The 26,887-nt window shown below is 45.0% G+C and overlaps 1 protein-coding gene across 1 annotated transcript in view; it reads right to left on the reverse strand.

Moving 5' to 3' along the window:
- The window catches only part of LOC121545650 (calmodulin-binding transcription activator 1-like), a 454,137-nt gene that overhangs the window by 33,080 nt on the left and 394,170 nt on the right, over positions 1-26,887 (reverse strand). Inside the window, exons 8-12 of the mRNA XM_041856375.2 lie at positions 19,407-19,547; positions 14,279-14,422; positions 12,111-14,248; positions 2,260-2,386; positions 1,793-1,927 (exon numbers count right to left, since the gene is read on the reverse strand). Of these exons, the coding sequence (XP_041712309.2) occupies positions 1,793-1,927; positions 2,260-2,386; positions 12,111-14,248; positions 14,279-14,422; positions 19,407-19,547 (2,685 nt within the window). The remainder of the gene's footprint in view (positions 1-1,792; positions 1,928-2,259; positions 2,387-12,110; positions 14,249-14,278; positions 14,423-19,406; positions 19,548-26,887) is intronic.

Genomic DNA, 26,887 nt, shown 5'->3' on the forward strand with positions numbered 1-26,887 from the left:
TAAGTCAATTCACTGCAGCTATTAGATATTGATCCTGACATGCCTATCAGAACACAATAGCATCCTCTGAAAGACACAGGACAAGGACTGGTGCTCTTCATGGTTCTGGGCCACAGTCCAAATCAAACCCAAGATGAACTGAGTTTCTACTATAGTTGATTCACTGCAACTGGGTTGTTCCACGAAAAGAGTGCCTTTTCACTTTGATATTTTAGGTAGAAATTGTGCACCAATATTGAAGTTTCAAAGCCTGTTATATTACAGCATTTTGACATGTCCCTCTGTGACTTCTAGGAACATTTTAACCCACTTGACCCCATAATGTATCTAAGTTTTATCATTATTGTAAAGCCCTAGTTATTGTTGCTTTGACAAAGCCATTTCTGAAGACTGTTATTTATTTCATGTGATTAGTGATTCATCTAATTACATGAAAGGTCTGTCCCTCATTTTAAGGTCAACCCTGTCACATGAACTGAATTCTCGCTTTAATATGGTGTAACTATACATATATATATATATATATTTTTTAAATGTTCAAAATAAACATTGAACATCTAAAAGGCTAATCCTAAACTGGTTCTATTCTTTTTGGCTATTTTCAGGTGTTTTGTGGTGGAAAACTGAGGGGGGTCAAGCATAACACGTCAACCCTGTTCCCTATAGATAGACAGGTTAGAATTGTTTTAACAATTACAATTCATTTGTAATTGTAATGAGGCTTGCATTCAATTGCCCCTCCCTGTTGCACACAACAAGCTTCCATTTCCCCTGACATATCGGGATTTATGGCGGATTAAATCATCAACCCTGTTACGGTAAACCCTGTTACTTTATGTGGCACTTAATAGGCTCTTAGTGTAGTCATTTTTGTATTTAAACTCTTGAGATGGGAAAATCCATTTTTTATTAAGTTGAACATGTGCTCTGTATGACAGAATGTTAAAATTAGGTGAAATAAAATGTTTACACTACCCAAAAGGTTCTCATTTGGTGGAAAGACCCAACTATTGATCCTGACATTTCCTGACATCAGAAAACATTAAAGACACAGGACAAGACTAGTACTCTCCAGGGTCCTGAAATACAACCGGAACCCAAGATCCTAATGGAGTTGACTCACTGCTGCTATCACACCTGATGGGTCTATAAGACATTCAGACACAGGAGAATGACTAACGACTAGTGTTCTCCACGGTCCTGAAAGCCCATAATGAAGTTGATTCACTACAGATATTGATTCTATAATGTCTATCAGACCACATTATTAACACTACAGTATCCTCTCACAGACACATGACAACAGGACAAGGACTAGTGCTCTCCAATGTACTGAAACAACTCAATCTTCAAGTGATTACTGTCCATCACAGACCATGGACCAGCCACCACACAGCCACATGCCTCTAGAACAGACTCTAATATAAATGGACAGGTAGTCATGATTTGTGACACACAGAGCAGCAACACAACAGCACAGCAGAGAGTCATTTAGGATGAGCCAGCAGATAGCACTTCACTGGTGCCCAGGGCAGAAGGACAGGGAGAGGGAGAGCAAGAGAGAGGGGAAAGCAGAGAGTGAGAGAAAGAGAGAGGAGGAAGCAGAGGGAGAGAAAGAGAGAGGGGGAAGCAGAGAGGGAGAGAAAGAGAGAGGGGGAAGCAGAGAGGGAGAGAAAGAGAGAGGGGGAAGCAGAGAGTGAGAGAAAGAGAGGAGGAAGCAGAGAGGGAGAGAACGAGACACAGAAAGACATAGTGAGGCAAAAAGAGAGGCAGATAGATCGAGATATCTCACCATCCAGTGAGAGCCAGTCGTGTTGTGAGGAGGGAAGTGAGGGCAGGGCGCGGGCCTTGTACTCAAACACCACTGAGTTAGAGATGATCTGGTTACTGGCAGCCACCTGCAGTGTCACCAGCCCAGTGTCATGAGCTGTGGAGAGAGACAGACAGAGAGAGTCAGAGTCAGACGCTTCACTGATAACTGCTACAACTCTAACACTCCTGACCCTAACCACCTGTAGAACTCCTAGGAACATTATACTCTTCTTCTTAAAACTTCTCAGTGGCTCGGGAGACAAGTGAGACAAAATCTCAACTGAGGAACAGAGACAGGAGTAAAGACCTTCATGTATTGTATGCTGATCTAAGTCTAAAATAAAACTACTGATATCCCTGATAGATACAGTACACTGTGTTTTGAGTCAACCCTGGTGGAAGGATCCAGAGGGTGTGTCAAGGCCAGGCCACTGAGGCCAGTCTTACCTGGGCAGTAGCAGCGCAGCACACCCGGCTGGATGAGAGAGGCGGGGACAGATATCTGGTCAAACAGGCAGCTGTAGTTAGAGCTGGCCTCCTGCCATGGACCAGTGATGAGCACCTTCACTCCTCCCTGAAACAGATAAACACAGACTCACAGCGCGGGAAACGGATAATCTGGATCTGTACTGGGTATTAGGGAGCAAGTGTGAATTTTGCCATTATTTAATGTCATGCTGCCATCTTATGGAGAATAGTAGGAATAACATGAACACAGTGACATGCTCAAACTGGCTAAAATCTAGTGCAAGGGCTGCCATCTAGCGGTTGAAGAGTGTCATTGACATTACACAACCGTTTATTGTCTCTGTGCTATATTTACTGCGCTGCCATCCTGTGGTTGGACAGTGATATTACAGCCATTTTTCTGTCTTACTAAAGTGGTTGCCATCTTGTGGTTGAACAGTGTCATTGGCATTAAACCGACGTTCTCGTGGTCATAAGTTTTGAGAATGACACAAATATTAATTTTCACAAAGTCTGCTGCCTCAGTTTTTATAATGGCAATTTGCATATACTCCAGAATGAGCCCCACCGATCCATCTCGACTGGTCTGCCGACGTAATCGTCTGATGTGGTTTCAACAGGCTTCCCGTTGCGACGACCACGAAGATCCATCTGCTAGCACTGGCCCGCTAGCACGCGCAATCAACAGCCGTGCCTCCTGCTCACCTGTGCTGTAGCAGCCTACGAACTGCTCCCGGACTTACCTATTGCTGTTCACTGGACCTTATGATCACTCAGCTACACATCTGATGCCCGCTGGACTGTTCCTTTACACGGTACTCCATCCTGTTGATCTGTTTAGCCTCAGCCCAAACTTTCGTCGCCATTACCAGTTGTTGTCTTAGCCCTCTCGAATAACACCTGTGATTGCGTTATGCCTCTCTCCCATGTCAATATGCCTAGCCTATTGCTGTTTGGGTTAGTTGTTATTGTACTATTTCACTGTAAAGCCCCCAGTCCCGCTCAACCTGCCTCAGATAGCTTCTTTGTCCCACCCCCATACACGCGGAGACCGGCTCAATCGGTACCTCCAGTGATGCTATCTCTTTCATCGTTACCCAATGCTTAGGTGTACCTCCACTGTACTCATATCCTTCCATATCCTTGTCTGAACATAATGCCCTGAATCTATTCTACAATGCCCGGAAATATGCCCTGTTTATTTTCTGTACCCAACGCACTAGAAGACCAGTTCTTAAAGCCTTTAGCCATATCCTCTGGTGATGTAGGGGTTAACCCAGGCCCTGTAGCCCCCAGTATCACTCCTACCCCCCAGGCGCTATCATTTGTTGACTTCTGTAACCGTAAAAGCCTTGGTTTCTTGCATGTTAACATCAGAAGCCTCCTCCCCAAGTTTGAGTTATTCACTGCGTTAGCACACTCTGCCAACCCTGATGTTCTAGCAGTGTCTGAATCCTGGCTTAGGAAGGCCACCAAAAATTCAGAAATGTCCATCCCGAACTACAACATTTTCCATCTAGATAGAACTGCCAAAGGGGGCGGAGTTGCAATATACTGTAGAGATAGCCTGCAGAGCTCTATCATACTATCCAGGTCTGTGCCCAAACAGTTTGAGCTTCTACTTCTAAAAATCCACCTTTCCAGAAAGAAGTCTCTCACTGTTGCCGCTTGCTACAGACCCCCCTCAGCCCCCAGTTGTGCCCTGGACACCATATGTGAATTGCTTGCCCCCCATCTATCCTCAGAGTTCGTACTGCTTGGTGACCTAAACTGGGATATGCTTAACACCCCGGCCGTCCTACAATCTAAACTAGATGCCCTCAATCTCACACATATTATCAAGGAACCTACCAGGTACAACCCTAAATCCGTAAACATGGGCACCCTCATAGATATCATCCTGACTAATTTACCCTCTAAATACACCTCTGCTGTCTTCAACAAGGATCTCAGCGATCACTGCCTCATTGCCTGCGTCCGTAATGGGTCCTTGGTCAAACGACCACCCCTCATCACTGTCAAACGCTCCCTAAAACACTTCAGCGAGCAGGCCTTTCTAATTGACCTGGCCCGGGTATCCTGGATGGATATTGACCTCATTCCGTCAGTAGAGGATGCCTGGATGTTCTTCAAAAGTGCTTTCCTCTCCATCTTAAATAAGCATGCCCCATTCAAAAAATTCAGAACTAAGAACAGATATAGCCCCTGGTTCACCCCAGACTTGACTGCCCTTGACCAGCACAAAAACATCCCGTGGCGTACTGCATTAGCATCGAACAGCCCCCGCGATATGCAACTTTTCAGGGAAGTCAGGAACCAATATACACAATCAGTTAGGAAAGCAAAGGCTAGCTTTTTCAAACAGAAATTTGCATCCTGTAGCACTAACTCCAAAAAGTTTTGGGACACTGTAAAGTCCATGGAGAATAAAAGCACCTCCTCCCAGCTACCCACTGCACTGAGGCTAGGAAACACTGTCACCACCGATAAATCTACGATAATCGAGAATTTCAATTAGCATTTTGCTATACTTTCCACCTGGCTACCCCTACCCCGGCCACCAGTTCTGCACTATCCCCGACTAGAATCACTACTCTCGGTGGGTCTGACTTAGAATATGTGGACAACTACAAATACCTAGGTGTCTGGTTAGACCGTAAACTCTCCTTCCAGACTCACATTAAGCATCTCCAATCCAAAGTTAAATCTAGAATCGTCTTCCTGTTTCGCAAACAAAGCCTCCTTCACTCATGCTGCTAAACATGCCCTCGTAAAACGGACTATCCTACCGATCCTTGACTTCGGTGATGTCATTAACAAAATAGCTTCCAACACTCAACTCAGCAAATTGGATGTAGTCTATCACAGTGCCATCTGTTTTGTCACCAAAGCCCCATATACTACCCACCATTGTGACCTGTACGCTCCTGTTGGCTGGCCCTCACTACATATTCGTCGCCAAACCGACTGGCTCCAGGTCATCTATAAATCACTTCTAGGCAATTCCCTGCCTTATCTTAGATCATTGGTCACCATAGCAACACCCACCAGTAGTATGCGCTCCAGCAGGTATATCTCATTGGTCATCCCCAAAGCCAACACCTCCTTTGGCCGCCATTCTTTCCAGTTCTCTGCTGCAAATGACTGGAACGAACTACAAAAATCTCTGAAGCTGGAGACACTTATCTCCCTCATTAACTTTAAGCATCAGTTGTCAGAGCAGCTTACCGATCACTGTACCTGTACACAGCCCATCTGTAATTAGCCCACCCAACTACCTCATCCCCATATTGTTATTTACATTGTTAGTTATTTTGCTCATTTGCACCCCAGTATCTCTATTTGCACATCATCTTCTGCACATCTATCACTCCAGTGTTAATACTAAATTGTAATTATTTTGCACTATGGCCTATTTATTGCCTTACCTCCATAACTTACTACATTTGCACACACTGTATATAGATGTTCTATTTTCTATTGTGTTATTGACTGTACGTTTTTGTTTATTCCATATGTAAGTCTGTGTTGTTGTTGTTTTTATCGCACTGCTTTGCTTTATCTTGGCCAGGTCGCAGTTGTAAATGAGAACTTGTTCTCAACTGGCTTACCTGGTTAAATAAAGGTGAAATAAAAATAAATAAAATAAAATGTTATGAAGAGTGATCAGATTAATTGCAATTAATTACAAAGTCCCTCTTTGCCATGAAAATGAACTTAATCACCAAAAAACATTTCCACTGCATTTCAGCCCTGCCACAAAAGGACCAGCTGACATGTCAGTGATTCTCTCGTTAACACAGGTGAGAGTGTTGACGAGGACAAGGTTGGAGATCACTTTGTCATGCTGATTGAGTTAGAAAAACAGACTGGTGCTTGAAATCATTGTTCTTCCTCTGTTAACCATGGTTACCTGCAAGGAAACACGTGCCGTCATCTTTGCTTTGCACAAAAAGTGCTTCACAGGCAAGGATATTGCTGCTAGTAAGATTGCACCTAAATCAACCATTTATCGGATCATCAAGAACTTCAAGGAGAGAGGTTCAATTGTTGTGAAGAAGGCTTCAGGGCACCCAAGAAAGTCCAGCAAGCGCCAGGACCGTCTCCTAAAGTTGATTCAGCTGCGGGATCAGGGCACCACCAGTGCAGAGCTTGCTCAGGAATGGCAGCAGGCAGGTGTGAGTGCATCTGCACGCACAGTGATGCGAAGACTTTTGGAGGATGGCCTGGTGTCAAGAAGGGCAGTGAGGAAGCCACTTCTCTCCAGGAAAAACATCAGGGACAGACTGATATTCTGCAAAAGGTATAGGGATTGGACTGCTGAGGACTGGGGTAAAGTCATTTTCTCTGATGAATCCCCTTTCCGATTGTTTGGGGCATCCGGAAAAATGCTTGTCCGAAGAAGATAAGGTGAGCGCTACCATCAGTCCTGTGTCATGCCAACAGTAAAGCATCCTGAGACCATTCATGTGTGGGGTTGCTTCTCAGCCAAGGGAGTGGGCTCACTCACAATTTTGCCTAATAACACAGCCATGAATAAAGAATGGTACCAACACATCCTCCGAGAGCAACTTCTCCCAACCATCCAAGAACAGTTTGGTGACGAACAATGCCTTTTCCAGCATGATGGAGCACCTTGCCATAAGGCAAAAGTGATAACTAAGTGGCTCGGGGAACAAAACATCGACATTTTGGGTCCATGGCCAGGAAAGTCCCCAGACCTTAATCCCATTAAGAACTTGTAGTGAATCATCAAGAGGTGGGTGGACAAACAAAAACCCACAAATTCTGACAAATTCCAAGCATTGATTATGCAAGAATGGGCTGGCATCAGTCAGGATGTGGCCCAGAAGTTAATTGACAGCATGCCAGGGCAGATTGCAGAGGTCTTGAAAAAGAAGGGTCAACACTGCAAATATTGACTCTTTGCATAAACTTAATGTAATTGTCAATAAAAGCCTTTGACACTTATGGAATGCTTGTAATTATACTTCAGTATACCATAGTAACATCTGACAAAAATATCTAAAAACACTGAAGCAGCAAACTTTGTGAAGACCAATACTTGTGTCATGCTCAAAACTTTTGACCACAACTGTACATACAGTACACTCCCCTCCCCTACGTATTTATTTGGACAGTGAAGGTAAAACTTTTAATTTGGCTCTATACTCCAGCATTTTGGATTTGAAATCAAATGTTAGAATGTCACCTTTGTATTTGCGGGTATTTTCATATATATCTGTTTTACCATATAGAAATGAAAGCATGTTAGACTATCTAGTCTCCCCCATTTGAAGGTGTCATAAGTATTTGGACAAATTCACTTAGTGTATTCAATTTAGTCAAAAGTTTAGAATTTGGTCCCATATTCCTAGCACACAATGACTACATCAAGCTTGTGACTCTGAAAACTTGTTTGATGCATTTGCAGTTTGTTTTGGTTGTGGTTTGGATTACAGTGGCTTGCGAAAGTATTCACCCCCCTTGGCATATTTCCTATTTTATTGCCTTACAACCTGGAATTAAAATTGATTTTTGGGGGTTTGTATCATTTGATTTACACAACATGCCTACCACTTTGAAGATGCAAAATATTTTTTATTGTGAAACAAACAAGAAATAAGACAAAAAAACTGAAAACTTGAGCATGCATAACTATTCACCCCCCCAAAGTCAATACTTTGTGGAGCCACCTTTTGCAGCAATTACAGATGCAAGTCTCTTGGGGTATGTCTCTATAAGTTTGGCACATCTAGCCACTGGGATTTTTGCCCATTCTTCAAGGCAAAACTGCTCCAGCTCCTTCAAGTTGGATGGGTTCCGCTGGTGTACAGCAATCTTTAAGTCATACCACAGATTCTCAATTGGATTGAGGTCTGGGCTTTGACTAGGCCATTCCAAGATATTAAATGTTTCCCCTTAAACCACTCAAGTGTTGCTTTAGCAGTATGCTTAGGGTCATTGTCCTGCTGGAAGGTGAACCTCCGTCCCAGTCTCAAATCTCTGGAAGACTGAAACAGGTTTCCCTTAAGAATTGTAGCGCCATCCATCATTCCTTCAATTCTGACCAGTTTCCTAGTCCCTGCCGATGAAAAACATCCCCACAGCATGATGCTGCCACCACCATGCTTCACTGTGGGGATAGTGTTCTCGGGGTGATGAGAGGTGTTGGGTTTGTCTTGATGGACAAAAAGCTCAATTTTAGTCTCATCTGACTAGAGTACCTTCTTCCATATGTTTGGGGAGTCTCGCACATGCCTTTTGGCGAACACCAAATGTGTTTGCTTATTTTTTTCTTCAAGCAATGGCTTTTTTCTGGCCACTCTTCCATAAAGCCCAGCTCTGTGGAGTGTACGGCTTAAAGTGGTCCTATGGACAGATACTCCAATCTCCGCTGTGGAGCTTTGCAGCTCCTTCAGGGTTATCTTTGGTCTCGTTGTTGCCTCTGATTAATGCCCTCCTTGCCTGGTCCGTGAGTTTTGGTGGGCGGCCCACTCTTGGCAGGTTTGTTGTGGTGCCATATTCTTTCAATATTTTAATAATGGATTGAATGGTGCTCCGTGGGATGTTCAAAGTGTCAGATATTTTTTTATAACCCAACTCTGATCTGTACTTCTTTGTCCCTGACCTGTTTGGAGAGCTCCTTGGTCTTCATGGTGCCGCTTGCTTGGTGGTGCCCCTTGCTTAGTGGTGTAGCTGACTCTGGGGCCTTTCAGAACAGGTGTATATATACTGAGATCATGTGACAGATCATGTGACACTTAGATTGCACACAGGTGGACTTTATTTAACTAATTATGTGACTTCTGAAGGTAATTGGTTGCACCAGATCTTATTTAGGGGCTTCATAGCAAAGGGGGTGAATACATATGCACGCACCACTTTTCCGTTATTTATTTTTTAGAATTTGTTGAAACAAGTTTTCATTACACTTCACCAATTTGGACTTTTGTGTATGTCCATTACATGAAATCCAAATAAAATCCATTTAAATTACAGGTTGTAATGCAACAAAATAGGAAAAATGCCAAGGGGGATGAATACTTTTGATATTTATGCCTCTGTAACTTTCTCACTCATCATTATTCAAGATTAATTCATGATTATCCGTAATCATGTTAGCATCCACATTAATGTTGAAGTGTTCAGAAACATATTCTATTCTTATTTACAGTAAAAGTGACTCCAAAATGACACAATAAAAATCTAAAGGGATGCTGTCAAAAAGTGATTGAATTCAAACAGATTTACCCTGTGCCCAATATAAATTAATGGTAAATAATGTATTGTGTCATTTTGGAGTCACTTTTATAATTAATAAGAATATAATATGTTTCTGAACACTTTTACATTCATGTGGATGGGTAAATCCATTTGAATTCTATCACTTTTTGACAGCATCCCTTTTCATTTAAACAAACCTTTCCATACATGTTTGCCCATGGAAGAAGTGGTCAGAAAGTGACTTTTTGGACCTGAATTCCAAGACATTCAGGAGATAAAGGTGCTCAAAGTTTACCCATTTTGCATACCCTACCATACTGTGAGACATCCATGTCTTCGTTACTGGAAAAGATAAACAGTTGAGTTTGATATAATTTAAAATCTTGCAAACAGTATTGTCAAACTATTTTATAATAATAAAAACAATGTTATGACATTTTTTAACCTTTAACATCAATTATAAAAAATAATTCATATTTGCATATGTTGTAGTTTAGACACTACTTTACATAATCTGAGGTGTTTGTGTTGTGGCCGCCATCAGTTGAGACACAACATGCTCTTGAATACAGGGTGGGTGTCATTTCAATAATATAAATAGCATTCATAGAATGGACCTATCCCTTCAGACCACTGCAATTTAGCTGGTACACCATTGACATTTAAATTGAATTGACATTTTAACTTAACGCCGGTCCACCCACTGTCGAATGTCAACCTAAATAGTCATGTCTATTCTATGATCTATATTTCTATGATTTCGATATGTTTCCTGTTGAGGACAGTATCATTTAAAACAACAGGTATTCCCATTCAAGTCAACATTCTCTGATGTGTGGACCTTTGTAGTAATATTTGAAAGTTGAAATTTAAATTTGATTCCACTTTTTAATACATTTATCAGCCAAAACATGACACCCACCTTGTTTTCAAGAGCATGTAGTGACTGAACTGATGGTGGGCACAACACATGATAGATGATGTGAAATAGGGTCTAAGTTACAACATGTGCGAATATGAACAAAATTGGAGTGTAAGCGTTATTACATAATTGACGTTGAATGTTAAAAAACGTCAATTTTTATTTACAAAAATATTTTAAAGAAATTATTAAATAGTTTGACAACCCTGTTTGTAAGCTTTAAATTATATAAATCTCAAACGTTTATATTTTCCAGTGATGAAGACATGGATGTCTCATGGTATGGTGGGGTATGCAAAATGGGTCAAATTTGAGCACCTTAATCTCTTGAATGTTTTGTCACTCAGGTCCGAAAAGTCCCTTTCTGAGCACTTCTACAATGGGCAAATATGTATCAAAGGTTTCGTTCAAATGAAAAGGGGTGCTGTCAAAAAGTGATTGAATTCAAATGGATTTATCCCACAACATAACCTGAAACACAACCAAAACAAACCGCAAATGCATCCAACAAGTTTGTAGAGTCATGAGCTTGATGTTGTCATTTGTGCTATAAATATGGGACCACATACTAAACTTTGGACTAAATGTAATACACTATAAGTGAATTTGTCCAAATACCTATGACACCTTCAAATGGGGGGACTAGATACATAAAGTGCATTCATTTCTAAATGGTACAACAGATATGTATAATAAAAGATGACATTCTGTACTTTCCCCTCATATAAAACATTTGATCTCAAATCCAAAATGCTGGAGTATAGAGCCACATTTAAAGTTTTAACTTCACTGTCCAAATATATATGTAGGGAAGTGTACATTATAGAGCTGCCATCCTGTGGTTGGACAGTATTACTGGCATTACACAGACTCTTTTACTCTCTTTTTTGTACTTTATTGAGCTGCCATCCGGTGGTTGAACAGTGATATTACAGTTCATTCAAACTATGTTGATATGTACAGGTAACTGCCAAAATAAAGGAAACACCAACATGAAGCGTCTTAATAGGGCGTTGGGTCACCACTAGCCAGATCAGCTTCAAAGCGCCTTGGCATAGATTCTGGAAATCTAGTGGAGGGATGCGGCACCATTCTTCCACAAGAAATTCCATTATTTGGTGTTTTGTTGATGGTGGTGGAAAACGCTGTCTCAGGCGCAACTCCAGAATCTCCCATAAGTGTTCAATTGGGTTGAGATCTGGTGACTGAGACGGCCATGGGATATGGTTTACATCATTTTCATGCTGATCAAACTTTTCAGTGACCACTCGTGCCCTGTGGATGGGGTCATTGTCATCCTATGAGGGCATAGCAATGGTAGCCAAAATATTGAGCAACTGGGCCTGCCCAGCATTTTTATACATGACCCTAAGCATGATGGGATGTTAATTAATTGCTTAGGAATTGCTCAGGAACCAAACCTGTGTGGAAGCACCTGTTTTCAATATACTTTATATCCCTTGTTTACTAAATAGTTTCCTTTATTTTGGCAGTTACGGTTGGTTGAAGGAAAGCCATTTTTTCTGTCTGACCAAAGTGAAACTTGAGAAATTGCCTCTCTGTATGCGTTTACCCAATCATAACTGCAAAACTATTTTGTAACTACATTTGGTAACTACATTGGAGTGTAATGCTTTGTGAAATAAGGAGTACATGCACTAATAGCATGGTGGAGGCTCACCTCAGGGTAGGACCACTCGGGGGAGTAGTCAGTGACCATGAAAAGTCTTCCTGTGGCCTGCAACATCCCCAGGGCCCCGTGGGCCACGGCTGCAGACACCACCTCCGCCACATCCATGTATGCCAGCGAGCCTGGCTCTGTCCCTGCACCCCCAGCCCCAGCACCCAGAGACTGAGGGCTGCAGCAGGGCTGGAGACAGAGCTCTGAGGGGCTATATCCTGCCCCCCGGGCCCCTCCTACCCCTCCGTCCTCCTGGCCCTGCTGGGGAGCTCCGCTAGGCGTGGGCTGACCGTCTGAGCCGTGGTTGGCCACCAGCTGGTGGTTGTAAAGAGCTCCTCCGGCCGCCATGTTGGTTCCACTACCGTCCACAGAGATGAAGTCATTGATGAGATCAGAGAACTGGTTTCCAAAGGAGATGTCGAAGTGGTCCAGGCTGATCTCCATGCCTCCCCCTCCCCCTCCCCCGTTGGAGGCCGCTCCGCCCAGGCCCTGGTGGGGCCCCACGGTGTTGTAGAGGCCCTGGACCATCCCAGCCCCCTGGAGGAGGGGCTGCAACTGCTGCTGCTGCTGCTGCTGTGAGCGGTTGCTGCCGTCGTTGTTGATGCTATTTCCGTTATGCATGGTCACTCCTTCCCCTCCTCCTCCGCCTCCCTGACCTCCTCCCCCATTGGCCTGCTGCAGGTAGTGCTCTGTCCCTCCTCCCTCTGGGTTGCCTCCTCCACAGGCCTGGAGGTGATCCCCAGGCTTCAGTAGACCCTCTCCGTTCTCTGTTCCCCCTGCCTGGCCTGAGCCCACGCTGCCTGGCTGCTCCAGACCCACCACCTCCTCATGTTCTGGCCCCAGCCCAGGGAAGCCCCCCTGGTACTGCAGAAGCTGGAGAGATCCAGGCCCCTGCCCTGGCCCCTCGGTGGGGGAGCCCCCGTTGCAGTTGGCCCTGTGGTGGCTCTGGTGGTGGTGGTGGAGGTGGCCGTTGATGCCAGGGGAGTCCGTCTTGACCACCTGCAGGCCCATGTAGGCTGTGGAGTCGTGGGAGTTGTGCTCCATCAGGTGAGTCTTCTGTCCCATGGAGGACCTGCCCTGCTGGGCCTGGCCGGGCTGCTGGGTGTCCTGGAGGAAGAAGCTGGGCGAGTGGCTCTGGTGGGAGAGGTGGGGGCTGTTCATAGCCTGGCCGTAGCCCACTGACCCAGCCCCGGATGAGTATTCCTGCTTGGCATCGATGGCGCTGAAGTCCATCTGTTCCAGGGTGGTGCTGGGGCTCAGACCTCCTCCAGAGGGCAGCAGAGAGCCAGCCGGGGTCAGGCCGAGGGAGCCCTGTGCTGAACCAGCCCCAGAGGAACCAGACACACCTCCTCCACAGCTCACCACCGCCCCCACCTGGTAGCCCTGCTCTGTGGCCAGCTGCTGCTCAAAGGACATGTCCTCCGTCTTGATGTTCTTCACCAGAGCAGAGTTGAAGCTGTATCCAGAGTCTGACATGGAGGGAGAGCGCTGCATGCTGCCGTTGGTGCCGTTGGAGGAAGAGGAGGAAGACGAGGAGCTGCCGCTCCCCTTCAGCCTGCTGCCCCCGTAGGTCTGGCCCTGCTTGGGGTTGTTGAGGAAGCAGTCAGGGTCAAAGTTCATGGTGGTCTCAGGTATCTTCATGCCTCCGGCATCCAGGCTACTGGACAGGACCAGCTCCTCAGACACCCCGGCTGCAGACAGCATGGATAGCCCATCTGCTCCCCCCGCCCCCCCGGGACCCTCCCCAGCCCCTCCGCCAGGGAAGGCAAACTTGTGGTTGTCTGCCACAACACTGGACAACACCAGGCCCTGGGAAGCTGCGTCGGGGCCCATGAGGTGGGCGTTGGGGCCCCCATTGGGGGACATGCTGTAGACAGGGTCCCCGGTCACCTCAGACATGAATACGCTCTGGGAGAGGCTGGACATGATGGAAGCCACGTGGCCCATCCCCGTCACCACGGGACTGTCAGCCATGTCTGGGTCGCTGTTCAGACCGCTGCTGATGGACACGGGGGAGTTCTGGGTGGTGTCAGGGACCTCCACCTGGTTGGTGGAGGACACCTCCGTGCTGTTCTGGTGCAGGAGAACAGGCTTGGGGATCTTGCCATTGCGTTTCTCCCTGGCGCTGCCCCCTCCCCCTCCGGAGCTTTTCCCTCCCCCTCCATGGCTGCTGTGCTCGGTCTTGCCCTCAGACACATCGTTGTTCTGGACCTCAGAGTGACCGCTGCTGTAGCCTCCACGGGGGTCCACCTTGGGGGAGATGATGCGGTGTTTGGCGCTGTTGCACTTGTGGTGCACACTGCTCCCTGCACCTGTTAGAGGGAGAAAAGAGAGGTTACTGAGAGATAGCTCTAGATACAGTAGAAGTCATCAGTCATCTAGAAAGAATGTAGAATAGTACAGTGAATCTCTGTGACACAAGCAACGCGCATGCCCCGCCCACCTGAGGATCTCACTTAAACCTCACTGTATTGATTACTTTCATTTTACTCCTGCGACTCTTTCATACACCTCCTTGTGCCTGTCGTTTTTTCCCGTTAACGTTACGACCACAGAATTAAAAAAAATCCCCTGTCAAACCACTCCGGTATTGGCTGAAATGGGCTCAATGGAATACATAGTCTTTCCGTTTAATCTATAAGAATGATAAAGCTTTGTCTGGGATTTAATGAACTGCCTCAAAACTTACTTAGAAGAAAGATAACTTTATTTGTGGAATTCTTTGTGGAATTAAAAAAGTTATAATTTAATACAGTTGAAATATTTACAAATTACAATGAACAAAAATATAAACGCAACATGTAAATGGTCAGGCAGACAGAGTGTATGGCGTCGTGTAGGCGAGTGGTTTGCTGATGTCAACGTTGTGAACAGAGTGCCCCATGGTGACGGTGGGGTTATGGTATGGGCAGGTATAAGCAACGGACAATGAACACAATTGCATTTTATCGATGGCAATTTGAATGCACAGAGATACCGTGACGAGATCCTGAGGTCCATTGTCGTGACATTCATCCGCCGCCATCACCTCGTGTTTCAGCATGATAATGCACAGCCCATTGTCACAATTCCTGGATGCTGAAAATGTCCCAGTTCTTCCATGGCCTGCATACTCAGCAGATATGTCACCCATTGAGCATGTTTGGGATGCTCTGGATCGACATGTACAACAGCATATTCCAGTTCCTGCCAATATCCAGCAACTTCGCACAGCCATTGTAGAGGAATGGGACAACATTCCACAGGCCACAATCAACAAACAGCCTGATCAACTCTATGCAAAGGAGATGTGTCACGTTGCATGAGGCAAATGGTGGTCACACCAGATACTGACTGGATTTCTGATCCATGCCCCTACCTTAAGGTATCTGTGACCAACAGATGCATATCTGTATTCCCAGTCATGTGAAATCCATAGATTAGGGCCTAATTTATTTATTTAAATTGAATGATTTCCTTATACAGTACCAATCAAACGTTAGAACACACCAACTCATTCCAGGGTTTTTCTTTATTTTGACTATTTTCTACATTGTAGAATAATAGTGAAGACATCAAAACTGTGAAATGACACATATGGAATATTGTAGTAACCAAAAAAATGTTAAACAAATCAAAATATATTTTATATTTGAGATGCTTCAAAGTAGCCATCCTTTGCCTTGATGACAGCTTTGCACACTTGGCATTCGCTCAACCAGCTTCATAAGGTAGTCACCTGGAATTTCATTAACAAGTGTGCCTTGTTAAAAGTTAATTTGTGGAATTTCTTTCCTTCCTAATGCGTTTGAGCCAATCAGTTGTGTTGTGACAAGGTAGGGGTGGTATACAGAAGATAGCCCTATTTGGTAAAAGACCAAGTCTATATTATGGCAAGAACAGCTCAAATAAGCAAAGAGAAATGACAGTCCATCATTACTTTAAGACATGAAGGTCAGTCAAGCCGGAAAATGTCAAGTACTTTGAAAGTTTCTTAAAGTGCAGTTGCAAAAACCATCAAGCACTATGAAGAAACTGGCTCTCATGAGGGCTGCCACATGAAAGGAAGACCCAGAGTTACCTCTGCTGCAGAGGATAAGTTTATTAGAGTTAACTGCACCTCAGATTGCAGCCCAAATAAATGCTTCATAGAATTCAAGTAGCAGACACATCTCAACATCAACTGTTCAGAGGAAACTGCGTGAATCAGGCCTTCATGGTCGAATTGCTGCAAACATACCACTACTAAAGGACACCAGTAAGAAAAAGAAACATGAGCAATGGACATTAGACTGGTGGAAATCTGTCCTTTGGTCTGATGAGTCCAAATTTGAGATTTTTGGTTCCAACCGCCGTGTCTTTGTGAGACGCAGAGTATGTGAATGGATGATCTCCGCATTTATGCATGGAGCAGGAGGTGTGATGGTGTGGCGGTGCTTTGCTGGTCACACTGTCAGGGATTTATTTAGAATTCAAGGCACACTTAACCAGCATGGCTACCACAGCATTCTGCAGTGATACGCCATCCCATCTGGTTTGTGCTTAGTGGGACTATCATTTGTTTTTCAACAGGACAATGACCCAACACACCTCCAGAATGTGTAAGGGCTATTTGACCAAGAAGGAGAGTGATGGAGTGCTGCATCAGATGACCTGGCCTCCACAATCACCTGACCTCAACCCAATTGAGATGGTTTGGGATGAGTGGGACCGCAGAGTGAAGGAAAAGCAGCCAACAAGTGCTCAGCATATGTGGGAACTCCTTCAAGACTGTTGGAAAAGCATTCCAGGTGAAGCTGGTTGAGAGAATTCCAAGAGTGTGCAAAGCTGTCATCAAGGCAAAGGGTGGCTACTTTGAAGAATCTCAAATATAAAATATATTTTGATTTGTTTAACACCCAAATACAGGTGTGCCAAGATTGTAGCGTCTCGTGCCAAGACTCGATGCTGTAATCGCTGCCAAAGGTGCTTCAACAAAGTACTGAGTAAAGGGTCTGAATACATATGTAAATGTGATATTTCAGTTTTACATTTAATAAATCAGCAAAAAATTCTAACGTTTTTGCTTCGTCATTATGTGGTATTGTGTGTAGATTGATGAGAAAAAAAAACAATTTAATCAATTTTGGAATAAGGCTGTAACGTAACAAAATGTGGAAAAAATCAAGGGGTCTGAATACTTTCCGAAGGCACTTTGCATAAGTATTCAGACCATTTACTCAGTACTTTGTTGAAGCACCTTTGGCAGTGATTACAGCCTTGAGTCTTCTTGGGTATGACGCTACAAGCTTGGCACACCTGTATTTGGGGAGTTTCTCCCATTCTTCTCTGCAGATCTTCTCAAGCGCTGTCAGGTTGGATGGGGAGCGTCGCTGCACAGCTATTTTCAGGTCTCTCCAGAGATGTTCGATCAGGTTCAAGTCCGGGCTCTTGCTGGGCCACTCAAGGACATTCAGAGACTTGTCCCGAAGCCACCCCTGTGTTGTCTTGGCTGTGTGTTTAGGGTCGTTGTCCTGTTGGAAGGTGAACCTTCGCCCCAGTCTGAGCTCCTGAGAGCTCTGGATCAGGTTTTCATCAAGGATCTTTTTGTACTTTGCTCCGTTCATCTTTGCCTCGATCCTGACTAGTCTCCCAGTCCCTGCCGCTTAAAAACATCCCCACAGCATGATGCTGTCACCACCATGCTTCACCGTAGGGATGGTGCCAGGTTTCCTCCAGACAGACCAAAGAGTTCAATCTTGGTTTCATCAGACCAGAGAATCTTGTTTCTCATGGTCTGAGAGTCCTTTAGGTGCCTTTTGCCAAACTCCAAGTTGGCTGTCATGTGCCTTTTACTGAGGAGTGGCTTCCGTCTGGCCACTCTACCATAAAGGCCTGATTGGTGGAGTGCTGCAGAGATGATTGTCCTTCTGAAAGTTTCTCCCATCTCCATAGAGGAACTCTGGAGCTCTGTCAGAGTGACCATCGTGTTCCTGGTCACCTCCATGACCAAGACCCTTCTCCCCCGATTGCTCAGTTTGGCCGGGCGGCCAGCTCTAGGAAGAGTCTTGGTGGTTCCAAACTACTTCCATTTAAGAATGATGGAGGCCACTGTGTTCTTGGGGACCTTCAATGCTGCAGAAATGTTTTGGTACACTTCCCCAGATCTGTGCCTCGACACAATCCTGTCTCGGAGCTCTATGGATAATTCCTTCGACCTCATGGCTTGGTTTTTGCTATGACATGCACTGTCAACTGTGGGATCTTATATAGACAGGTGTGTGCCTTTCCAAATCAATTTAATTTACCACAGGTGGACTCCAATCAAGTTGTAGAAACATCTCAAGGATGATCAATGTAAACAGGATGCACCTGGGCTCAATTCTGAGTCTCATAGCACAGGGTCTGAATACTTATGTAAATAAGGTATTTCTGTTTTTTAATTTTTAATAAAATTGCTAAAAACCTGATTGATGAGGGAAAATGTAATTTAATCAATTTTAGAATAAGGCTGTAACATAACAAAATGTGGAAAAAGTCAAGGGGTCTGAATGCTTTCCGAATGAGTGCTTTCTAAGAAAAAAAATGAAAATCTACAATAAATGAATACCTGAATTCCCACCAAAATCCCTGAACGTCATTCATTATTTGTCCGTGCCAGTAAACATTTTTATGTGCTATATTTCAGTCAATATCTGATGGATTACTATTTTAATGGAGTATCTTCATCCATTCTCCAACTGTTGCATTTATTAGAATTGTTTTAAAAACCTTTTTACAATTTCAGTGATCATTGCTAGTGACACTGTAATTCACAAACTAAATCTGGAAGGTTGTGAACGACTTGTTACAACAGCTCAGCAGAATGCAGACAATAAACAATAAGAAAACTGCCTGTGCTTTTGTACCTAAACAAATCACCTGAACAGAACATCATTATCCAAGTAATTGTAATTGAAGCAATTGTTTGATTGATTGGTGTGACTTTTGATACTATTTGAACTTTTATCAATAAAACACAAGAGAGCCATGACCCTGACACTTTCCACATTCACTCTGAGCATAATATATGACCTCTACCTCTTCTCCTTCTCCCAATTGTTTTACATTTTAGTCATTTACCAGATGCTCTTATCCAGAGCGACTTACATTGATGCATTCCTCTTAAGATAGCTAGGTGAGACAACAACACATCTAAATCGTAGCAAGTACATTTTCCCTCAACCAAGTAGTTATCAGCAAAGTCAGTGCTAGGACTAGTCCTTTGACTACACCTACACCATCTCCCCTTTCTCTCTGCCCCCTGCCCCCTATCTACCTCTATCCCCTCGCCCTTACCCAGGGTGCCTGTGCAGAGGCAGTTGTGGGTCCGGGGAGGTGGCTTGGTTTGGTGGCTGTCCAGAATCTGCTGCACCAGCTGCTCCACTGAGAAGCCAGAGCTGCTGTTCCCGTTGCTGCAAGTCCACTTGATGCCATGAACTGCCGGGAGAGAGGAGACAGAGATGTCAACCAGTCCAGACCAACAGACCACCACCACCCACACCCACACTACTGCAGGCTGCACCCCTATAACCCTGTGACCCACCCACATCTCTACACCCTAAACACCACCTAATAGTCTGCTTATGGATAGTTTAGACAGCACTATTTGCATTAAGCTCTATTTGGACAGCAGCACATCTCTCACGTCTCCTCTCTTTCCCCACACTGCCCAACATACCTACTGTGCTGTGCACTACTTGATGAAAGTAGCCAACCACACATAGGCCTGTTAGCACACACAGGCATGTTGGCTCCCTGCCTTGTTTCATTGTATTTGCCTATGGCTGCCTGTACCTCTGCTGGGGCTGTGATGTGGAAAACCACTGGAGAGGAACACAGTCTAGCTGCTAGATGAAGGAGAAGAGAGCCATTCTCCTGCATAACTGCATTCCTGCCTGGCTGGAATGCTCTGGTCACACCTGGCTAGCACCTCCTAATACCTTTCACTGCTTTCCTGGCTCTGGCTTAGCAGCCAGGCTCCACTTCTCATCAGGGTGATAGTGATGCTGCTAACACAGGCAGCAGGCCTATCATATCACACGTCATTGCTGCTATTGCTGCTGTTGCAGCACCATGTTCTCAACCGGAAAACAACAAATATGGTAATATTTCCGAAGTGGAGCATATTTCAACTATCAAACAAAATCAAGACAGCTCTAATATGGGTTCCCACATCTCACTACCTCCCTCAGTTAAATAGGCAGAAGAAAGGGAGAGAGAGGAGAGAGTAAATGTGTGTGTGTGTGTGTCTGTGTGCGTTAGAGAGAGAGACAGAGAGAGCGAGAGAGAGAGAGAGAGAGTGAGAGAGAGAGAGAGAGAGAGAGAGCCTATGCATGTGAGAAATAAAGGGAAAGAGACAGGGCGAAATAAGAACGCTGCTCCAGACAGAGACAGAGACAGGGAAAAGGCTAATCAGGGTGCTTTCACTTCAATGCTGGCGGATCACTAGCTGATTACCAGAAAATCACCAGTAGATGCCAGCAGAGCAGTAGTCATGCATACGGTCAGATTCAGCAGGCGGCATGCAGCCCTCTGCTCCACTGAACACTACACTACTGAACACTACAGCCGGCCAGGGCCAAGGAAATACAGAAACATACCTGCCACAACACATCAGACTAACAATGCCGTGATAGCAACAACAAATTACTCTGGCTACATGAGCTCAGATTAAGAGTCCCAAAGACAATGCTTGAAATATGCATAACAGTAATGAAGGCACAGCTTAAAAAATATATAATTTATGTATTCATGTACAGTGGGGGAAAAAAGTATTTAGTCAGCCACCAATTGTGCAAGTTCTCCCACTTAAAAAGATGAGAGAGGCCTGTAATTTTCATCATAGGTACACGTCAACTATGACAGACAAATTGAGAAAAAATAATCCAGAAAATCACATTGTAGGATTTTTAATGAATTTATTTGCAAATTATGGTGGAAAATAAGTATTTGGTCACCTACAAACAAGCAAGATTTCTGGCTCTCACAGACCTGTAACTTCTTCTTTAAGAGGCTCCTCTGTCCTCCACTCGTTACCTGTATTAATGGCACCTGTTTGAACTTGTTATCAGTATAAAAGACACCTGTCCACAACCTCAAACAGTCACACTCCAAACTCCACTATGGCCAAGACCAAAGAGCTGTCAAAGGACACCAGAAACAAAATTGTAGACCTGCACCAGGCTGGGAAGACTGAATCTGCAATAGGTAAGCAGCTTGGTTTGAAGAAATCAACTGTGGGAGCAATTATTAGGAAATGGAAGACATACAAGACCACTGATAATCTCCCTCGATCTGGGGCTCCACGCAAGATCTCACCCCGTGGGGTCAAAATTATCACAAGAACGGTGAGCAAAAATCCCAGAACCACACGGGGGGACCTAGTGAATGACCTGCAGAGAGCTGGGACCAAAGTAACAAAGCCTACCATCAGTAACACACTACGCCGCCAGGGACTCAAATCCTGCAGTGCAAGACGTGTCCCCCTGCTTAAGCCAGTACATGTCCAGGCCCGTCTGAAGTTTGCTAGAGTGCATTTGGATGATCCAGAAGAGGATTGGGAGAATGTCATATGGTCAGATGAAACCAAAATAGAACTTTTTGGTAAAAACTCAACTCGTCGTGTTTGGAGGACAAAGAATGCTGAGTTGCATCCAAAGAACACCATACCTACTGTGAAGCATGGGGGGTGGAAACATCATGCTTTGGGGCTGTTTTTCTGCAAAGGGACCAGGACGACTGATCCGTGTAAAGGAAAGAATGAATGGGGCCATGTATCGTGAGATTTTGAGTGAAAACCTCCTTCCATCAGCAAGGGCATTGAAGATGAAATGTGGCTGGGTCTTTCAGCATGACAATGATCCCAAACACACCGCCCGGGCAACGAAGGAGTGGCTTCGTAAGAAGCATTTCAAGGTCCTGGAGTGGCCTAGCCAGTCTCCAGATCTCAACCACATAGAAAATCTTTGGAGGGAGTTGAAAGTCCGTGTTGCCCAGCGACAGCCCCAAAACATCACTGCTCTAGAGGAGATCTGCATGGAGGAATGGGCCAAAATACCAGCAACAGTGTGTGAAAACCTTGTGAAGACTTACAGAAAACGTTTGACCTGTGTCATTGCCAACAAAGGGTATATAACAAAGTATTGAGAAACTTTTGTTTAATGACCAAATACTTATTTTCCACCATAATTTGCAAATAATTCATTAAAAATCCTACAATGTGATTTTCTGGATTTTTTTCCCTCATTTTGTCTCATAGTTGACGTGTACCTATGATGAAAATTACAGGCCTCTCTCATCTTTTTAAGTGGGAGAACTTGCACAATTGGTGGCTGTCTAAATACTTTTTTTCCCCACTGTACGTACTGTATATCTGTTCTTTAACTCTTTCTCTGTGAATTAGATATATATTCAAATGAGCTGTCTGACTTAATAACTGTTTGGCATCAGTAACACATCAGAGATGTATAGTTGTGATGATGTAGGCATTGGTGACACGGGGATAAGTTGTTGTTGACACGGGGATAAGTTGTTGTTGACACGGGAATTCGTTTTTGGTGTCCTGACGCGGGTCCCCCTTCGTGACAAAGCCAGAGCAGAGCTACAGTAGAGAGCTGACTCAGAGCTTTGACAGACCTCAGAGTGTCAGCGCAACGCTACCGCTTACATCCACCATGTATCCCCACTCCCGCTAGTCCAAACAATCCTGCAGCTGCCTCACTATGGCACTGATTGATGCCCCGTGCCACTGCCAGGGTTTGTCATAGGTCACTAAAGGCTCTCCTGCATCACTACCACCACCACAACCAGCTCATTCCTGTGACATCATTAGATTTGGCCATGCATGTTAGGGATGTTGGCTGATGAGCATTACCTTTCTTCAGGATACACAGATCACATCATATTGCCTTTTGCACCACTGGGCACTGACTGGGGTAAGGGTGCCGTGCCCTGCTAGTCTGGCCTAACCCTGGATGGGTGGTTTGGAGGGATGAAGGGAGGGAAAGAAGGAGAGAGAGGGAGGGATGGATGGAGGGAGGCTGGTGGTGTGTTTGTCTGAGCTCCTGACGCATTCATGCGCTATCAGCAGGTTTGGGGCATGGCTGACTCCATGGCTGGGGATAGGGCAAGGGTTAGAGCATCACTGGGCCGGGCTACTGCCTGTTCACTACATTAGAGGAGGGGAGTGAGTCAAGTTGCCTGGCTGGTCTGCTGCCTTCTCATCGGTCGATCTGCCCTCTCATAGTATGACTGAGCAGAGAAACCAGTCTCTGACCTCCAGTCCAACCTTCAACCCTCATCTGTGGATCTCTCCCCGAGCCTCAGCAATATCCCCTAGGGCGGGGGGAAGGAACAGGTCAGACAAGGCCATGGTGAGTATCTGTGTGGATGTCCTGTACTTGTGTATTTGAAATGTGTAGTTGTATTTGTGTATGTGTATGTACAGTAGTTGTGTGTGGTTATGTCTGCTATGGTAAGTATGTTTTGGTGTGGAGCAAAACACAAACAGCTTTACGAGGCTCTAGTGAACCATATCAACTGAATTCTTGCTTTGTTTTTGTGTCATTAGACATGTTAAAGGCTTTGTGCAGTGGGACATCATGTGAGTATAAAACAAGAGGGAAAGAAGACAATTATATATTGCAGAAGTTCAACTCAAATGTTTGTAGTAAAACAATTCTTTGGGTGCCGGGTTTAAAAGGCATATACTGGAATAAAGGAAAAACCTGCACTAACTGAAATATTCTTTGCGTTTTAATGTCTTATTTTTTAGCAGCAGAGGTCAAAACAAATGGACGCATTTCGGCAGAAGCCTTCGTCATCCAGAACCTTCGGCAGCCAGAACCTTCGTCAGCCAGAACAACAGACATCCACCCATATTTATAAACTCAGCAAAAAAAGAAACGTCCTCTCACTGTCAACTGCGTTTATTTTCAGCAAACTTAACATGTGTAAATATTTGTATGAACATAACAAGATTCAACAACTGAGACATAAACTGAACAAGTTCCACAGACATGTGACTAACAGAAATTGAATAATGTGTCCCTGAACAAAGGGGGGTCAAAATCTAAAGTAACATTCAGTATCTGGTGTGGCCACCAGCTGCATTAAGTACTGCAGTGCATCCTCCTCATGGACTGCACCAGATTTGCCAGTTCTTGCTGTGAGATGTTACCCCACTCTTCCACCAAGGCACCTGCAAGTTCCCGGATATTTCTGGGGGGAATGGCCCTAGCCCTCACCCTCAGATCCAACAGGTCCCAGATGTGCTCAATGGGATTGAGATCCGGGCTCTTCGCTAGCCATGGCAGAACACTGACATTCCTGTCTTGTTCATGCACAGAACGAGCAGTATGGCTGGTGTAATTGTCATGCTGGAGGGTCATGTCAGGATGAGCCTGCAGGAAGGGTACCACATGAGGGAGGAGGATATCTTCCCTGTAATGCACAGCATTGAGATTGCCTGCAATGACAACAAGCTCAGTCCGATGATGCTGTGACACAACGCCCCAGACCATGACGGACCCTCCACCTCGATCCCGCTCCAGAGTACAGACCTCGGTGTAACGCTCATTTCTTCGACGATAAACGCGAATCCGACCATACACCCCTGGTGTGACAAAACCGCGACTCGTCAGTGAAGAGCACTTTTTGCCAGTCCTGTCTGGTCCTGCGACAGTGGGTTTGTGCCCATAGGCGACGTTGTTGCCGGTGATGTCTGTTGAGGACCTGCCTTACAACAGGCCTACAAGCCCTCAGTCCAGCCTCTCTCAGCCTATTGCGGACAGTCTGAGCACTGATGGAGGGATTGTGCGTTCCTGGTGTAACTCGGGCAGTTGTTGTTGCCATCCTGTACCTGTCCCGCAGGTGTGATGTTTGGATGTACCGATCCTGTGCAGGTGTTGTTACACGTGGTCTGCCACTTCGAGGACGATCAGCTGTCCGTCCTGTCTCCCTGTAGCGCTGTCTTAGGTGTCACAGTACGGACATTGCAATTTCTTGCCCTAGCCACATCTGCAGTCCTCATTCATACATTACAGTCATTTAGCAGACGCTCTTATCCAGAGCGACTTACAGGAGCAATTCAAGTTAAGTGCCTTGCTCAAGGGCACATCGACAGATTTTTCACCTAGTCGGCTCGAGGATTAGAACCAGCGACCTTTCGGTTACTGGCACAACGCTCTTAACCACTAAGCTACCTGCCGCTACATAACTTTTCTACGGTTTTCCACAAGAACTTCAAAATAAAATAATAATAAACAAAGAAAAGCGCACCTGTTGCCCACAGGAATCAACCTAAGAGGACTTCTTAATTAAGGCCCTTTAGGGCTCTCTGTTTGAAAGGTATGGATATAATATGCATCTCTGTAACAGCAAGTTATCTATCAAATTCTATTCTCCCAAGAAAATAACTATTTTATATTTACTGTGCCTTCGGAAAGCACTCAGACCCCCTTGACTTTTTTCACATTTTGTTACGTTACAGCCTTATTCTAAAATGGATTAAATTGGTTTTTTCCCCTCATCAATCTACACACAATACCCCATAATGACATAAGAAAATGTTATGAAAAATAAAAAAAACGTAAATATGACATTTACATAAGTATTCAGACCCTTTACTCAGTAATTTGTTGAAGCCCCTTTGGCAGCGATTACAGACTCGATTCTTCTTGGGTATGAAGCTAGAAGCTTGGCATACCAGTATTTGGGGAGTTTCTCCCATTCTTCTCTGCAGATCCTCTCAAGCTCTGTCAGGTTGGATGGGGAGCGTCGCTGCACAGCTATTTTCAGCTCTCTCTAGAGATGTTTGATCGGGTTCAAGTCCGGGCTCTGGCTGGGCCACTCAAGGACATTCTTAGACTTGTCCCGTGGCCACTCCTGCGTTGCCTTGGCTGTGTGCTTAGGGTTGTTGTCCTGTTGGAAGGTGAACCTTCCAGTCTGAGGTCCTGAGTGCTCTGGAGCAGGTTTTCATCAAGGATTTCTCTGTCCTTTGCTCTGTTCATCTTTCCCTCGATCCTGACTAGTCTCCCAGTCCCTGCCGCTGAAAAACATCCCCACAGCATGATGCTGCCACCACCATGCTTCACCGTAGGGATGGTGCCAGGTTGCCTCCAGACGTGACGCTTAGCATTCAGGCCAAAGAGTTCAATATTGGTTCCATCAGACCTTTAGGTGCCTTTTGGCAAACTCCAAGCGGGCTGTCATGTGCTTTTTACTGAGGAGTGGCTTCTGTCTGGCCACTCTACCATAAAGGCCTGATTGGTGGAGTGCTGCAGAGATGGTTGTCCTTCTGGAAGGTTCTCCTATCTCCACAGAGGAACTCTGGAGCTCTGTTAGAGTGACCATCGGGTTCTTGGTCACCTCCCTGACCAAGGCCCTTCTCCCCCGATTGCTCAGTTTGGCCGGGCAGCCAGCTCTAGGAAGAGTCTTGGTGGTTCCAAACTTCTTCCATTTAAGAATGATGGAGGCGACTGTGTTCTTGGTGACCTTCAATGCTGCAGAAATGTTTTGGTACCCTTCCCCAGATCTGTGCCTTGACACAATCCTGTCTCGGAGGTCTACAGACAATTCCTTCGACCTCATGGCTTGGTTTTTTCTCTGACATGCACTGTCAACTGTGGGACCTTATATAGACAGGTGTGTGCCTTTCCAAATCATGTCCAATCAATTGAATTTGCCAAGAGTGTGCAAAGCTGTCATCAAAGAAAGGGTGGCTATTTGAAGAATTTGTTGAACACTTTTTTGGTTACTACATGATTCCATATGTGTTA

Source organism: Coregonus clupeaformis, chromosome 30 (genome assembly GCF_020615455.1).
Source record: "Coregonus clupeaformis isolate EN_2021a chromosome 30, ASM2061545v1, whole genome shotgun sequence".
Taxonomy (NCBI): Eukaryota; Metazoa; Chordata; class Actinopteri; order Salmoniformes; family Salmonidae; genus Coregonus; species Coregonus clupeaformis.